The sequence below is a fragment of the Caretta caretta genome, chromosome 26 (genome assembly GCF_965140235.1).
Source record: "Caretta caretta isolate rCarCar2 chromosome 26, rCarCar1.hap1, whole genome shotgun sequence".
NCBI classification, from domain to species: Eukaryota; Metazoa; Chordata; order Testudines; family Cheloniidae; genus Caretta; species Caretta caretta.
The window spans coordinates 2,022,409-2,037,918 of record NC_134231.1 but is presented as its reverse complement, the minus strand read 5'-3'; the positions used below and the strand labels follow the sequence as shown (position 1 = coordinate 2,037,918).

General features: G+C 38.8%; 1 protein-coding gene across 6 annotated transcripts in view; it reads right to left on the bottom strand.

Annotated features, from left to right (window-relative positions):
* Positions 1–15,510, bottom strand: part of NSD3 (nuclear receptor binding SET domain protein 3) — a 57,792-nt gene that overhangs the window by 485 nt on the left and 41,797 nt on the right. For 4 of the 6 annotated variants that reach the window (XM_048829501.2, XM_048829503.2, XM_048829504.2 and 1 more), the window contains 8 exons: positions 13,820–13,976; positions 10,527–10,729; positions 9,969–10,081; positions 8,837–9,106; positions 4,773–4,889; positions 3,948–4,089; positions 2,804–2,910; positions 1,613–1,817 (listed from right to left, as the gene is read on the bottom strand). In XM_048829501.2, coding sequence (XP_048685458.1) covers positions 1,613–1,817; positions 2,804–2,910; positions 3,948–4,089; positions 4,773–4,889; positions 8,837–9,106; positions 9,969–10,081; positions 10,527–10,729; positions 13,820–13,976 — 1,314 coding nt within the window. Of the gene's footprint in view, positions 1–1,612; positions 1,818–2,803; positions 2,911–3,947; positions 4,090–4,772; positions 4,890–5,682; positions 7,434–8,198; positions 8,309–8,836; positions 9,107–9,968; positions 10,082–10,526; positions 10,730–13,819; positions 13,977–15,510 lie in introns of those variants that run through there. The other 2 variants (XR_012666147.1, XM_048829505.2) reach the window with 2 other exon arrangements.

The following is a 15,510-nucleotide window of genomic DNA, read 5'->3' as shown; positions in this document are numbered from 1 at the left end:
GGTAGATAGTGGAATTGATCTTTATCATTCCATGTAGTACAGAGTCATTCAACTCTATGCATAAAAGATACTTCCCAAAAGCCAGCTTTTATTGAAGTTCCTGCATCTGTCTTTTTCACAAGGATTGGACTGGAAGCAGTTGTTATTGACAAATTTATATTTTTGAGCTTCAGGTTGACTGTAAGCAAAACATTACTGCACTGTAGAGCCAAATGTAACCAGATTCACCTCCCTTGGCACCAGAACACATTGTGTAGTTGCAAGATAGAGAGTTGGCGTCTATGCACGTCTGACTTGTGAAATTCACTGTCTTCTGGGTCTGAACATAGTAATTATTTGGATACACTGAAATGGGTATCCTAAATCAATCTTTATAACAGAATCACACTGCACTATATTGTGAAAAACAAAGAATGGCTGAGTTAGGAGTCATCAATGAGAGGGTGGCTCAGGCAAGAGTGGGATCGGGCAATGCCATATTTAAGCACAACAGAGACCATCACAAAAACTTGCAGGCATGCATTAGCATAACCACATGCCAAACTGTCAGGTTGTAAAATTAGACTGAGCATGTCAAAAAGGAAAGTTAACAGCTTCTCCTTTCCCTCACACTGAAATCATGCTATATTCCTTTAAGCTGGGTTGCTGTAGAGAAAACAGGAAGCACTCTCCTTCTTCGGGACATAACGCGCTGCATCCACAGCATACCCAGACTCTTAGTCAGGAGAGTAAGAACAGCACCAAGCCAGAACTCCAGATCTCTAGCATGGTTGTGTCTGCTTCCACCAGGCCAGGTAAAAAACAAAATTTACTTCTCAAAGTCGTTCACCAGTGTTTTCTTGCTGATCAAATGTAATAATTTATGTCTGTAGTAAAGAAAATTTGGAAGGAAGCTTTCTGTACTTCCATATATTGCTGTCCTGAAAAGGCACATCTCAGACTGAACTCCATTCATAGCACAAAATCTTCCACTTAATTCAGTCATGGATTAATGTGAGCCTCCAGTTAATTTGATCGAGGCCTCTAGAAACAGATAGTTTAAAACCAGGATAAAGTGTTTTTGTTTTGTTTTTAACCACAATTTGCTATTGCTAGTTATCGCTGGATAATTTGAACCTAGGCTACAAAGAGCTCCCTTTTTTAATTAATAAGGAAAAAGACAAAAATAAAAAGAGAGACCCAAAGAAAACCCCCATGATTAGAAGATAAGAGATTTAGAGAGACTGTTACAAATTTAAGCACTAGCATGTGCTGTGCATAGCTTGTGTCATAAGCATTACCACGTGATATGAACTTGGGAGCCATATGAGACCAAGACTGACTAATTATTCCAATCAAAATAAAATAAGTAAATATGATCCAAACAGGAGAAAGACTCTGCAATGAAGTCACAGCTTTATCACTGTTTGCTGTGATCTATGTCTCCACACAGATCTTTCTTTAGAAATATTGCTACCTAAGGAGATTTCTCAATACAGAAGAGCACTGCAAAAGCAAACCTGTCATATTTACAGTAGGTGGACATCACAGTTCGGATTAAGCTACAACTTTATATGCAGCATGATATCCTTGAAGCAAGCAAAGAATCTGGTGGCCATGGGAAAGCACTTACCAAACGGTGGTTGAGTCAGGTTAAGGCATAGGAGGTGGTATGCTTTGGGGCAGTCCTTTTTGTCACACATGACTAGTTCTCCTCCATCTCCACACTGGAAACAGTTGTCCTCATGCATCTGCTTCTGCTCTGTTTTTATTTTTCGTTTCTTCTGCTTTAGCTTGGCATTCTTTGCCTTCTCTTCATTCGCTGTTGCAAACGCCGTCTGGCAATCAGAAGCAAAAAAGTTACTGCATTAACAATTTTAGTCAATAAGTAAGAGTCACTTTAAAAAGCCATATGTCCCCCAAAAGTCAACTGTGGGTTATTATTTCTGCAAAGCATGCTCAACAAAGTTTAGTGTATCCAGTGACTCCCATCTCCATCTCTCCTGCCGCACACAGGTTTGAAACAAGTTAGAATGTTGCCAGATTACTATTAGTGATCAGATTACAAACTGTAATATGATGCAAGCATGAGCTTTCGTGAGCCACAGCTCACTTCATCTGATGAAGTGAGCTGTGGCTCACGAAAGCTCATGCTCAAATAAATTGGTTAGTCTCTAAGGTGCCACAAGTACTCCTTTTCTTTTTGCGAATACAGACTAACACGGCTGTTCCTCTGAAACCTGTAATATGATGGTAATATCCAAAGGCCCACGGATGATTGGTCCCTATTGCAGTAGGATTTGTATTCACACAGAGAGACAGTCCCTTCCTCAGAGAGCTTTTATGCATAATAGCTTCGTGAGCAGAGACTTCAGTCACATCTCTGCCCCTACAGAGATAATACTTCATAAGAAGCTGACTAAGGTCAGCACTCTGGGCTGGGACCAGAACGAAGCATAACAAGTTTCCAGATCCTCAAATGTGCAGGGGAATTTCACAATGCTTTCCATATAGGAACGGCAAAAACAGAAGTAAAACATGTGACAAGATTTATTAAAAAGAAAAAAAAAAAAAAAGTCAGGTACCCTGAACATGATGGGCCTGTTCCATGCCACGTCTCGGTAGCAACCTGGTTGGCTGCTCTCTTCCATCCTAGAGATGGGTACATTTACTGTAGTACAAACTTGTAAAGCCTTTGGGGGAACCTTCAGGGTACTAAACAGATATTACGTGACATGAAACAGATCTCTATTCACTCTCCTCCCAGAAACAGAAATTTCAATACAAGTGCGCTGAGCTCAATTTTTATTTCTGTACCACTAACCTTCGGCCGTACTCCTAGGAAGCCACTGCAGTTTTCTGCTCCACAATGGCATTCAGTCCTACCATTGCCCAGACAGTCCAAATTATAATTAAATGTCAACTCCATCCCTGAAATTTAAAGAAAAACTATTCACACACATAAGACATGGGGGAGAAACACACAAGTGGCAATTCAGCTTTAGCATCTTCTCCCTTCATATTACCACCACTATTTTTAAAAGGGCATAGTTACAAGATCACAATATTTATAACTTCATCCAAAATATTGAGATGAAACATAATCATGAAGCAACAACTAGAGAAGTTGTAAATAGCAAGGCAGAACAAATGATCCAGAATCCATGTTCTGAGGACAACAACTCAGTTTTGTTCTGTTCTAAAAACCAAATGATGATTCAACAACCAATAATTTTGTGGTTGTAGAACTTTAAGTCTTACGAGCCTGGTTACAAACATAGCATTGAAATAATTTCTTTTTAAACACTCTTTTCTAGGTAGAATACACTCACATAGAAGCCCCAAATATTTTTTTTCCTATACTGATTGTGTCCATTTTCCCATTTGGATAAACACTAATTACTGTTCTTTAGTTTTTCTGAAAAGGGACAAAGCGTCCTTCCTCTGCTTTGTTTATACAGTGCCAGCATAGCTTTGGACCAGACAGGAGCACTACACCCTGTTTTTCTACACATCATAGAGAAACACTGGCTACTCTATCATTTTAATCTGTTTAAAGTGGTAGATTGGTTACAAAATGTTTAGCATCTGGAGGCTGTTCCAGATCTGATGTTAGGGAAAGGATCTGAAACTGGGGGTCTAAGCAGACATGGCAAAAAGAGTTAACATTGAATTTCTCTGTGTTTTCAAGCGTTAGGCGAAGCCCTTGATATTTTTTGTTTGTTTGTGATAAAGCAAGTTTCATCTTTAATATTCTGCATTTCATTTTAAGTTGCTCCTAATGATACTATGCATATGAAGAGCTAGAACTTCTTAATTGTGCATTTTCTTTGTCCCAATGGGTAACTTAAAGTAATTGTAAATGTCAATGAGACCAAATAACTTCAGAAGGTAAAAAGTGGGTGAGCTGGCAACTGATTTCCATTTTAGGAGAGGAGGGCACATGCAGGATGGAGGCTTCTTTATACCTGCAGGAATATCACAGAGAGCGAAGAGGCCAACTCTAACATCCCCGTTCACCGTCCATTTCTGCGTTTCACAGTTCGGATTACAACTGTGGTTCATAAAACGAGAATAATTCCCTTTCGGACCAGCATCTATTATCCGGTCCTTCAATAAAGAGACAAAAACACAGATTTAGGATCAGACAAACAAAAGTCTTCCTTTGACAAGTCAAGTAGCTATGACTGCAGATAATATATTTAGACAGATACTTGATAAATGAGTTATAATGGATATTGGCTTTTCCTGGAAGTAACTTTTACCTAAAGCTCCTCAGCGCTTATGCAGGGAGAAATGAATGGCTTACGGTATTGCTAATGAGCTCTGGATCCTTCCATGTCTGGTTCAACCCCAATCCTGGTCAATAGAGACCTAAATGAGTTACCCTCCAAATACAACTGTTTGGTGACCGATCAGAAATACGCTGGAATTGCAATGCAATTCTATCAGACAGGTGCCCACATTCCACTCCAACTGACAGTCTTGTTGACAGTATCAGCAGACAAACTATGGACTGAACAGACCGTGGGAATTAATTTTCCCACACCCCACAGAAGCCCCACTAAGTCAAGGCTGAGGCACAATGGTCCATGAAGTACCCGCTGTATGAAATGACGACTTCACTCTCTGGGACCTTCCACATGCACGAAATGCCTTACATTTGAGCTAGAAGTGAAAGAAAAAGTAATTCTTGTGTTTTAAACATGGACCCTGATCCTCCGATCCCAGATCTTAAGGCCTAGTCCCGTAAGCAGCAGTATATTTTACACTGTGGAGATATGGTGCTTTACCTTTGTAACAGTTAACATATAAAAATTGGTTATGCTGTTCTCATGGGCACGTTTGATCCGCAATCGGCATTCTTCTTCATCAATTAATTCACCAACATATTCGTTTACAAATTCACCCTGCAAAGTCAACCAAAGAAACCCATGCTTATTGCCTGCGATCTGTATAGTTAAAAAGAGGGAGGAAGCATAGAAAAATGGGATGGGAAGCCCTGAGGGATCAATTTTGTCCACTGCAAGGCCTAAGTAGGGTGGCTCCTTAGGATAATCCAAGTATTGAGAACTGGTTAAAATAAAAGTTCTACACAACAGTGACCAGGGCAGAAAAAATACACATGCACTCAAGGTTTAGAATAGTTACAGAACTGTCCTTCAAAATGGAAGCATCACACCTAGAATTTTTAATAAAGCGGCAATTAAATAGTTATCCCATTTTGAAGGACACATTTGATTAATGAGTTGTATCTTTCTTGGTCGATTGCATATAGCGTGTCCACGGCTCTGCTTGTACTTCTGTCCTTTTTAAAAAAGGATCTGTATGGTCAGGCTATAGAAAATGAGCACACATTTATAACAATATATTCAAACACCCATGAGAAAACATCCCTTAGGCACTGTGTACTATTAAGTATAAAGCAAAAGCAAAGCCAGAATTAAGACTGCTTCTCCATGCCCCGGTCCTAGTTACAGCAGCACAGCTACAAGATTCTACATTATTTGGAGGTTCACTGGCAGTATTTTAAGTCACATGCTTTCCTTTTTTAAAAAAAATTTCATGCTAACATACAGATGCCCACAGAATATCAACCTGACAGGACAACACAACCTACTGTACTGCTAAACATTTTCACTGCATAGCATTTCAACAATTCATTTTAATGGGACTTTTAACAGTCAATAACAAACAAGAAAAGTTTGTGATAAAGTTTTAATGTAGAACAGATATTACAAAACTGGCTTAAATAATTAAACCACTAAAAACAAGTTAAAAGTGAGCCTTCAGGCTGACTGTTCCCAGCTTTCACATGATGGACTTTGAAATGGCCAGGAAATGATGATACCTTGATACAAGGGAGTTAACACTTAGCACATTGAGGGTCATTTTATTGTAACAGTCTCAACAGTTCTAATGCTTAAACATTTCCAAAAGTAGCTCTTTGAGATGCTCAAATTTAAGGGTCAAACAAGCATCTGAGCAGTTTCAAGGTTTTTTTGTTTTGTTTTTTAAATAAAATAGTACCAACATGTTACAGACTATGTGGTGTCACCAGTCTGACAAAAGACTATGAAAGCTAAGAGCTCTTGTAGCTGGTTGTGGGAATGGCTCCAGAGAGAACAGAATCATGTCCGTCACATTTTGGAGCTTTGAAGGGGAAGAGGCTGTACTGCAGGAGGAGATCATCAGGATAACATTTTCAAAAGCACTTAAGTCATTCCTGGAAATGGGATTTAGACTCCACTGGACACAGACTCCTAAATTACTTGGAGAAATCTGTCATCTCTGAGATGAAATTTTCAAAAGTGCCTCTCTCTCTTTTCCCCACCAAATTCCTTTAAGTTTAGCCTGTGTATTTTGGAACAGATGGTTTAATCAAGTCCCCAAAAGGGGTTTTCTAATGGAGCCACTGACAGAATTTTTAGTACAGCTCCTACAGGACACAAATACGTTGTTTCATACTTAGTATGTGACGAAAATTCATAGAAAATCCACCATAAAAATGCTATGAACATTTACCATGTACTTGGTGCAGAAAGGAACTGAAGAGAGTTAAAATGTATTCTCTGTCAATTTACTATGATTTCCTCTAGTTACTTGTTAGTAAGTTATTTAAGTTCCCATGAGTAGAACTGTCCCAAGTTCAATCAAAGATTTACAGTTTCAGCTGAAGCAGTGGTTACCAACTCACATTTGAAACTGGTTTGTTCAAACACCTCTGATATTGCCACAGGCAAGTGAATACATGACACATCCATTTAGGCCCCACACAACATTTCTCTATGCCAAATTTCTATGTACAGTAAACTAAGTTACTAAACAAAAACAAGGTAGATACCCTAATCAGAACTGACAAAAGCAAAGAATTCACAGTTAAAAGTTGCTACTATGCCTTTGCCCAAGTCCATTTCCCTGGGTACTGCAGAGTCACTTCAGACTAGTAGATAATCCTCTACTATCTACGTGTAATATTTAAACAGCATATAACTTAAGGACAATTCAGAATCTTTTTGCTTTTGTCTAACTGTTGAGATTACATTTTGGAGCTAAACACATCATCATCCAACAGCGCAAAAATCACATCCAGCTACAATCCAAAATGTCACATCAGAATCCCCAGGCTGGACAGCAGATAGCTTCATTTAACAGAGAATCGCAGTGAAGACCTTACATCGAGTTTAAGTCCACCAGAACTATGGAATGTGCCTTCGCCATGAGAAGTTCTAGGATACCTTCTTTAGCAAGATGTGTGCAAATTTAAAGTGAAGAAAATATGAAGCCAACTGAAAGCAAAATAGTGCTTTGGAGTGAATTCTGAAGATGCAGGTCAAATGATAAAAACAACAACTTGTCCTGAAGTCTTAATTGTCCATTCCATCTGCAGCCAGAGCTGGATCTTCCACTCTTCAGGTGTGCTCAGCCTCCTCCTTGTTCAGAAACAACGAAGCCTGCATGAGTAAGAGCAAAACATACATCTGTCCACCAAATCCAATCCTCTGCCTGGCAAGTTAAAGCAGCCGTGAAATCCAGGCCCATCATCCTCATGCTTGCCTCGAAGTAGAGCAAGACTGCAATCCAGTGTAAGATTTTGTTTTTCCATATCAACTGTTGCACATCCCACCTGAATCCCAGTGGATAATCCCAGACTGGTGTCCCCAGGAATACAGTGTGCAGCGATACAGTGTAAAGGAAAACCAAAATGATCCATTTCCAGTATCTTTATCACTTAGTCAGGAAAGGTACTTTCATCCCCCACCCCACCCATCAGTGCTACCCCACCTGCTACCACTCCTCTAAGGACTCCAATCATCCTAACATTTATGTTAAGTCCTCAGTATTTCCTGAAGCTAATCAGTTCTTGGTGCTTTCAGTTATAACAACTGCACCATGTCCATCAACAGAAATCTCTGTATCTTCATTATTCTTCTCTGCCTTCTTGAACTTTAAACAAGAACTTAAGCGTGTTGTCCAATGTTGCCTGATCACCACAAGCCTTTTATTATTCCCCTCCGAGTTCTTCTGAAATAAATCCAGTCTGTAGAGTTGAGTGTCAAGGAGGCTATGTCAGCTCCCTGGTGACCAGACGTTTGTAAAAGCAATGTTGCATCCCCGCCCACTCCCAATCCAGACAATCTGCTACTGGGAACTGCAGAGTGATCATGTTATCATGTAAGAGTTTAAAAGAAAAGGCAAAAGAAAGTACAGAAAGCTACCTTGACGTAACCCCTCGGAAAGAGGCTCACCACCTTAGGTTGCCCCATCTCCCATCCTTTGAGTTATTTCATATCATGAAGTGTGATTAATTTCATTTGCTGTGTTAACTCTGGGGTTGAGGGAAAGAGAAAATAATGGAGGTGTGTTTTATTTTTTATTCCCATCCCTCTAAGACTTTAGCATCTTCAATAGCCAGGCTTGGTCAAAAGAGCATCTGAAACCAACTAAAAAACTATTTTTTCCCCTCTCCCTCCATGCTCCGAAGTCAATATGAGAACTTATGTACATCACTACCTTCTAGAAGAAGTACTGATAGTCCTCATCTCCTGCCCATCACCAATGAAATTTATAATAAGTTGAATCTGACCCTTACTCTATAAGAAAGCATTGTAACTGAAAAAAAACACCTCTGCCAGATGTCTCATATTCCATGAAGTTGGATTTATTATCATTTCCTCCACTTGAGGAAGTTTCATGCCTTGTAAATTTAAAGGAACAATTGTGTGTAGGACGAATTCACTTGAAAGTATTAACTTTTAGATACATTTTCTTTCAAGGTACAAACAATAAAAGAGTAGCAGCACTCTCCTCAAACACACTCTTTAATGGCTAGCTCAGTATTTGTCCTAAATTCTACCTTTTTAATGTTCCTTTTTGTCCTGAGCCCCCAGCCACGTCGATCGGTTTTTATGATTTCAGCATCTGGATAGAGTCTTTTGGTGAAGCGCTGGTTCTGACAGCGCTCTCCCGCTGGGCACACTTGGGGATGACACTCATACTGTAGCATCCTGTTCAGACACTCTGACTCTAGGCCACAGGGGTTCTCATCAGATGGCTTGCAATTACAGCGAGGGATTTCTGACAAATCAGCAACTTGAATCTGAACTTTCCCTATTACCTTGTTGGACTGTGGAACAAAACAAAACAAAAACAAAAAAAGACACAAGGGATACATTTTGATTTATGGCCACACACACAGAATTTAGATTAGAACCACTTAAATCAAGGCCCACTCCTGTCAAGGTATTTCAAAATGTAGGCAAAAACAACAGCTATTACACACAGCTACTAACATCAGAGGCAGTTGTATTTTTTCTATTCCTCTCTAAAAGGAAGTGTGTCAACTCAGAAAAGGTAACGAGGCAAAAATACTTCTCTGCAATCTAGGACTTTCAGAGGTTGCATCTGGCACTGCTTCACCACTAACAATCAAGCATATCAGGTGTTCAGAGAAACCAGCAATGAGGTGTGTAGCACAGAACGTGGGACAGGACTGTTTCAGGCTTTATGATACGTGTATTAGTATGGCAACTCTTTTAAGGCATACAAAAATGTAAACTATTATAAAGTACAATGAAATAGATAAGTGCACAACCTGGGGTACTGTGCCCCCAAGGTTGCTGGCAAAAAAAATCTAGACCGTCTTTTTAGTATCCAGATTTCAAAATTAAGTTCTCACACTAATAGTTTGTTATTTTTCAATGCTAATATAATTTCTTAATGGTAAGTAAGCCCCAAGATTCATCTGAGATGGGTGGGACCCACTTGCAATTATCGAAGCTCTTTGTCTTCAGTACAATTGACCTTAAACTCAAAGTCCCTTTTACTGATGCTTACACCTTCCTTATAACAATGAAAGGGCCTATGGTACTAAACAAGGCAGGCCAGAAGAGAACTTTGAAGGATGGCAGACTGATTATCTGAATTTTCTTCTAAGCCACAATTTGCTTCCCTGTTTATAGCTCATTCACACAAAGGAGAGGACTCACTTTAATATGTTTGTAAGGTGGGGGTTTTCTTGAATTCCTTTCAATCTCTAGTGCTTCTTTGCTTTCTCTTTGTGCTTTCAGTTCCTGGAAGCGTTTTGCAGCTTCTTCAAGTGCTGTGCAAGGGAGTCCAAAATGGGGAGGAATTAGTATTGGCTGCTGCTGCTGAGAAACATTTTTGAAAAGCTAGGAATTAGAAATCTACAAAGAACAAGCTAATAATGAAATGTTACACTACAGCATGAATGAGTTTTAAACCAAGTGGTTTTCAGCAGATATTTAAACACTATGGGGTGGCCCTCTACATCAGAGCCCAGGTTCCACCTCATAACATCTTTAAGTAAGTGGGGAAGAACTGGGGTTGCCTACCAACAGCACAGAGAGGGAGGAAGTTAGACGCTAATAATATTTAGCCTCTATCCAATGGCACTATACAGAGTTTGCAGCTTAACACAGACACAGAACACTAGCCACATAATTCCCATGCAAGTTAAGTGACGATGTAGAAACAAACATGTGGAAGTTTTGTTATAAACCACGATAAACTTTGTTGAATTTTACCTTTCTTGAAGGTCTTGTTAATACTAGTTTGCCCCTCAGCAAAGCTTTTATCTCCTTCAACATAAGGGAAAACTCTGCCCTGGTGTACCCAATAGTAGTCATGTGAACCGAAGAAAAATACTGGGAAGTCCCCGATATCATGTTTGAGGCCCTGTATGTTGAGAGGCACCGACCTGGGATTGCAGATCTCAGCTGGCCACCACCTGAAAATCAGAAAAGGGTAAACCTTAAACTCTATGAAACAAAGGCCAATTGCTCGGCTTCTCAGTCTGGGAATTCCAAACTACATTTAGTCCCCAAGATATGTGACTGCAGTGCGTCCTATCCCATTCTCCTTACAAAAGCAAAACTGCCTTTGATTTTACTTGGGAAGCGCCACAAAAAGATGTACATTTTTAAAGTTCTCATGCTCCCAATCCAGGGTACGGCTTTAGGCCTTGTGTAGTATATGCATTTTGGGACTAGCTATCCGAAGAGAGAATCTTTAACACAACTGTCCAGCTGTACTTTACAATATTTTTACTAAAAACCAAATCATTGATAAGGCGATTTTAAAAATATAATTTGAACAGTTACAATCAAACCAAAATTTCAATGCTTGCCAAACATTCAACTTGTTTAGATCCACTGTTTAATGAAAGATTTTTAAAGTTTTTTTTTTTAAACGAGGTTTTACAAATCCTGTCAAGAACAAACATTGTCATTTCATTTTTCCCCATGGAAACTTTTTTTTTTTTAAAGATGGGGGGGGGGGAGAAGAGAGTTAATCCTCTTGCAGTACTGGAAATCCAATCAGCAGCATTCTGCTAATGCATAAGAACCAGAAAGTAAACTGGCCAGCATCATTTCACTGCCCAAGTGAGCAGAGTGAAAGCAGTAAACAGCACTAATGATGAAAAAGTAATTTGTATTTTTAAAATTCTGTTTAAATATCAGGCATTCCCTTTCACAGACTCAAAATTAGACAAACAACATGAAAACTCCAGAACATAACAAAAGAACGGCCATACTGGGTCAGACCAGTGTCCTATCTAGCCCAGTGTCCTGTCTTCTGACGATGGCCAGTGCCAGATACTTCAGAAAGAACGCAGAACAGGGCAATTATCGAGTGACCCATCCCATCATCCATTCCCAGCTTCTGGCAGTTAGAGGTTTAGGGACACCCAGAGCAGGGGGCTGCATCCCTGACCACCTTGGATAATAGCCATTGATGGACCTATCCTTCATGAACTTATCTAATTCTTTTTTTAACTCAGTTATACTTTTGGCCTTCACAACATCCCCTGGCAATGAGTTCCACAGGTTGACTGTGCATTAGGTGAAGAAGTAGTTCTTTATGACTGTTTTTTAACTTGCTGCCTATTAGTTTTGTTGGGTGACCCCTGGCTCTTGTGTTACATGAAGGGGTAGATAGCACTTCCTTATTCACATTCTCCACACCAATCATGATTTTATCAACCTCCATCCTATCCCTCCTTAGTCTCTTTTCTAAGTTGAACAGTCCCAGGCTTTTTACTCTCTCCTCATACGGAATCTGTTCCAGACCCCTGATCATTTTTGTTTTCCTTCTCTGTACCTTTTTTCCATTCTAATAAATATTTTCTGAAATGGAGTGACCAAAGCGACACACTGTATTCAACACGTAGACATACCATGGACTGATATAGCGGCATTATGATATTTTCTGTGTTATCTACCTCTGTCCTAATGGTTCCTAACATTGTTCGCGTTTTTGACTGCTGCTGCACATTGAGCAGATGTTTTCAGAGAATATCCATGGTGACTCCAAGATCTCTTTCTGGAGTGGTAACAGCTACTTTAGACCCAAATATTTTGTATATATACCATGAACCAAATAAAAGGACAGTTGTCTCTGGCTATGTTCACTGAACTGCCTAGGCTACAATTAACTAATACTATTTGTAATGTGATTTGACAATTTCAAGTAAATGGAGTTAGAAACCAAATATGAAGCTATGGGTCAATAGTGGGACTAATTCTGAATATTTTCACAAAGCAATTCAACCTGGAAGAAAATATAAACACTGTAAAAACAAAAAAACCTCAAAAAAACTACTTTTAGTCTCATTTTCTTATGCTCCATTTGTCCACTGAAGCCAAGGTTTAATTACAAGATCATATTTAAATAACCAATTACATGGACGCATTTCTAGTTTTAAGTTTATCCTGCTGAACATATGTAGCCAGCCTAGGCTAAAATACTAATGTGTTGAACTTTAAAGGTAACTAGGCAAGATAAGACTCCACACTGTTTAAAAATAAATTATTATATCCAGGTATTTAATGTGTACGTCAGCAACCTGAAGCAGATATTCCAACATTTTCAACCTCTGAGGAACTTGGACCCATTTTGGGTTGATTCTAAGGAGAGCCAGAACTGGAGATCTGTCATATGACAATATGTCTACAAGATCTCAGATAGGGAAGGGGGTTCGTAAATTCAGCTATTATTGGAAAGATAGCCCTATGCTCTCAGCAACTGTAGCAAGAGACAGGCCTTTAATTGACTGTACAGTAGTTAGTCTTGGACATATTTCACTGATTTGTAACAATTCCCTGACAGTTTTGTTGTACTTGTGAAAGTCTGGAAATAGAAATTAAAAGCAAGTTTGTCCCTTGCAATAAAAAATGGGATTCTAAAAGAATCCTCCATGGACAACTTGAAACTGCAGTGCCAAAGGCTGTCTAATGTACTTGTTCTTTGGTCAGTGTTCTATAGCCAGATCTACGTAAGAGGCCAAAAGCCACAGAGGCAGCAAAAAGTGTATCTAAGATGAAAACCCCTAGCAACCTCCCTGCCCTTCCTGGTCTTGGGAACTAGAGGACTTTTTATCACCTCCACCAATGTCTATTAGACTTGCAGCATTTTACTGATCACATTTATTCAGAGGCACAGGTAGGGACTTGCAAGAGAGGATCGACAACTGTCTGCATTCCTGCAGAGGCCTTTTATGAATGATCTCTAAAAATAAATGCAAACTAGGAAGTTTTGATGCCCTGGGTATTTCCTGATCTTCCCCATCAGCAGGACACATTTAGGGAGGGAACCCACAGACAGAGCTTGAGTAAGTATTCACCTTAATGCCTAAAAATAAATGAGTAGAATTTAATTAAAAAGCCATACAACATCTGACACCATGTTAGATACAGTGTGTACTTTTGGCTCTTGTTTATTAACACTGGGCTGCTCTGGTTGTTTACCTGCGTAGCTGCAGGATATAGTAAAAAAACAAAAACTTAAAATAGTTTCCAGTTGTATTCAGTGAACTTGCCTGTAATTTCCAAGCTTGACCCAAACGATCTGCTTGTAACGTAGTTTCTTGCCAGCTTTACAGTCATTGCAATTCCAACATCCTTCTGGCATCTCCATGTTGAGACATTCAGGGTGGAAGGAAGCTGGACAGGACTCGCAGCACAATAACTTCCCACCTTTAAACAAAAACTCGCTCATTTTACAGAAATAGGGGTTTGGGGCTTGTGAGAGGTTTTTTTTGTTTGTTTTTTTTTTAAATATTTAATTAAATGCATTAAACTTGGATTTGCCTCACACCAAACATATGGCAAAAGGAAGGGATCAAGTCAAAGTTACAATGCTGGATTAAAAATAAGTATTTTTCGTATTGTATATATATGTCTCTTCTCTTTATGTGAAATCATAATTCCTGACTGCATCATAAATTGGAACAAGAAAGGCAATCAATTTTTAAAAATTAAGTTAAATTGGGCAAGTTGGCATTACATCAGATCCCCCTAAGAGAAACCATCTTGAAAACTGTATGGTATTTTTTTTTTTTAATCCAGACAGTCTGGCAGTGGCCAACACCTTTTCTCGACAATTAGACAAATTTTGCACTTTTTTGGAATACTTTTTAAACCAACACTGTCATGACTAAATCCCTTAGCAATCAGTTAGTGTGCATAAAAATCAGCCTATAGGTTGATCAATGTTTTTCTGCTTTCAAAGTTACAAGAGAAAAAAAACATTAGAATTGTAATTATAAATCTGTGCATACCCTTCAAAATGAAGGTTTACCAGTGTGAGCACTATAAATTTACTTATATAATGCAGAATGAGATATTACAGAAAGATTTCGCCCTCCCCCAGAGTTCCCTTTGAACACAAAGGGAATCTGATCTCAGAATGTGGTAAACATTACCTTTTTAAAAAAAATTTAGACAAAAAAGGTTCTTTTTTGGTTGGCTTGTTTTCTAGCAGATGTGTTTATTATTGTGGGCACTCACGGCACATCTAAACCATTGGCAATACACAAAGAAGCTCATACAATAAACACATTTGCTGCAATCTAGATAGAAATGTAATGAACTTTTTAGTCCCAGGGTAAAAAGACTGGGAGAGATTTAAAACAGCATTTTAAGCAATTATCGTATCTGAAGTTTGAATTTTTATTTTCAAATGTTCATCAGAAAATCTTGTCCACCTATAGACTTTCAAAACTGTCATTGATTTGATTGTAATATATTGCAAAAAGCATTCCTTAAACAATCAGTGACAAAATCACTTACTATATTTCCTCTGCTAAAAATGTAAAAAAATCCAAACATTTGGACTTTCCTGAGCTCCCCCCCGATGATCAAGCGTTCATTTTTTAACAAATTTTTGTAAGTGTTGTTTCAGAGGAAATACAGACCCAGCATAAATTACTGAAACAATATCCAACACGGTAAAATGCCAAAGAGATGCGAAAACCAAACAAAAATCAAAAACAAAACTCTCAGAGCTAAGCAAGAAAACTTTGCTCTTAGGATGCATTAGTAAGATATTGCTCAAGCTAAGCATACAGAGGGCTCAAAATAATTTTTGTGGTCAGAAGTTACACAAAATAAAAGCTATCTACATCTAGCAATGATCTAATTTTAAAATGACTGACTGGGCACAATTTCTGAACACCCTTTGGGAAATCAAATTTTTGTGGGGATAGAATCTTACAGACACACATAGCTG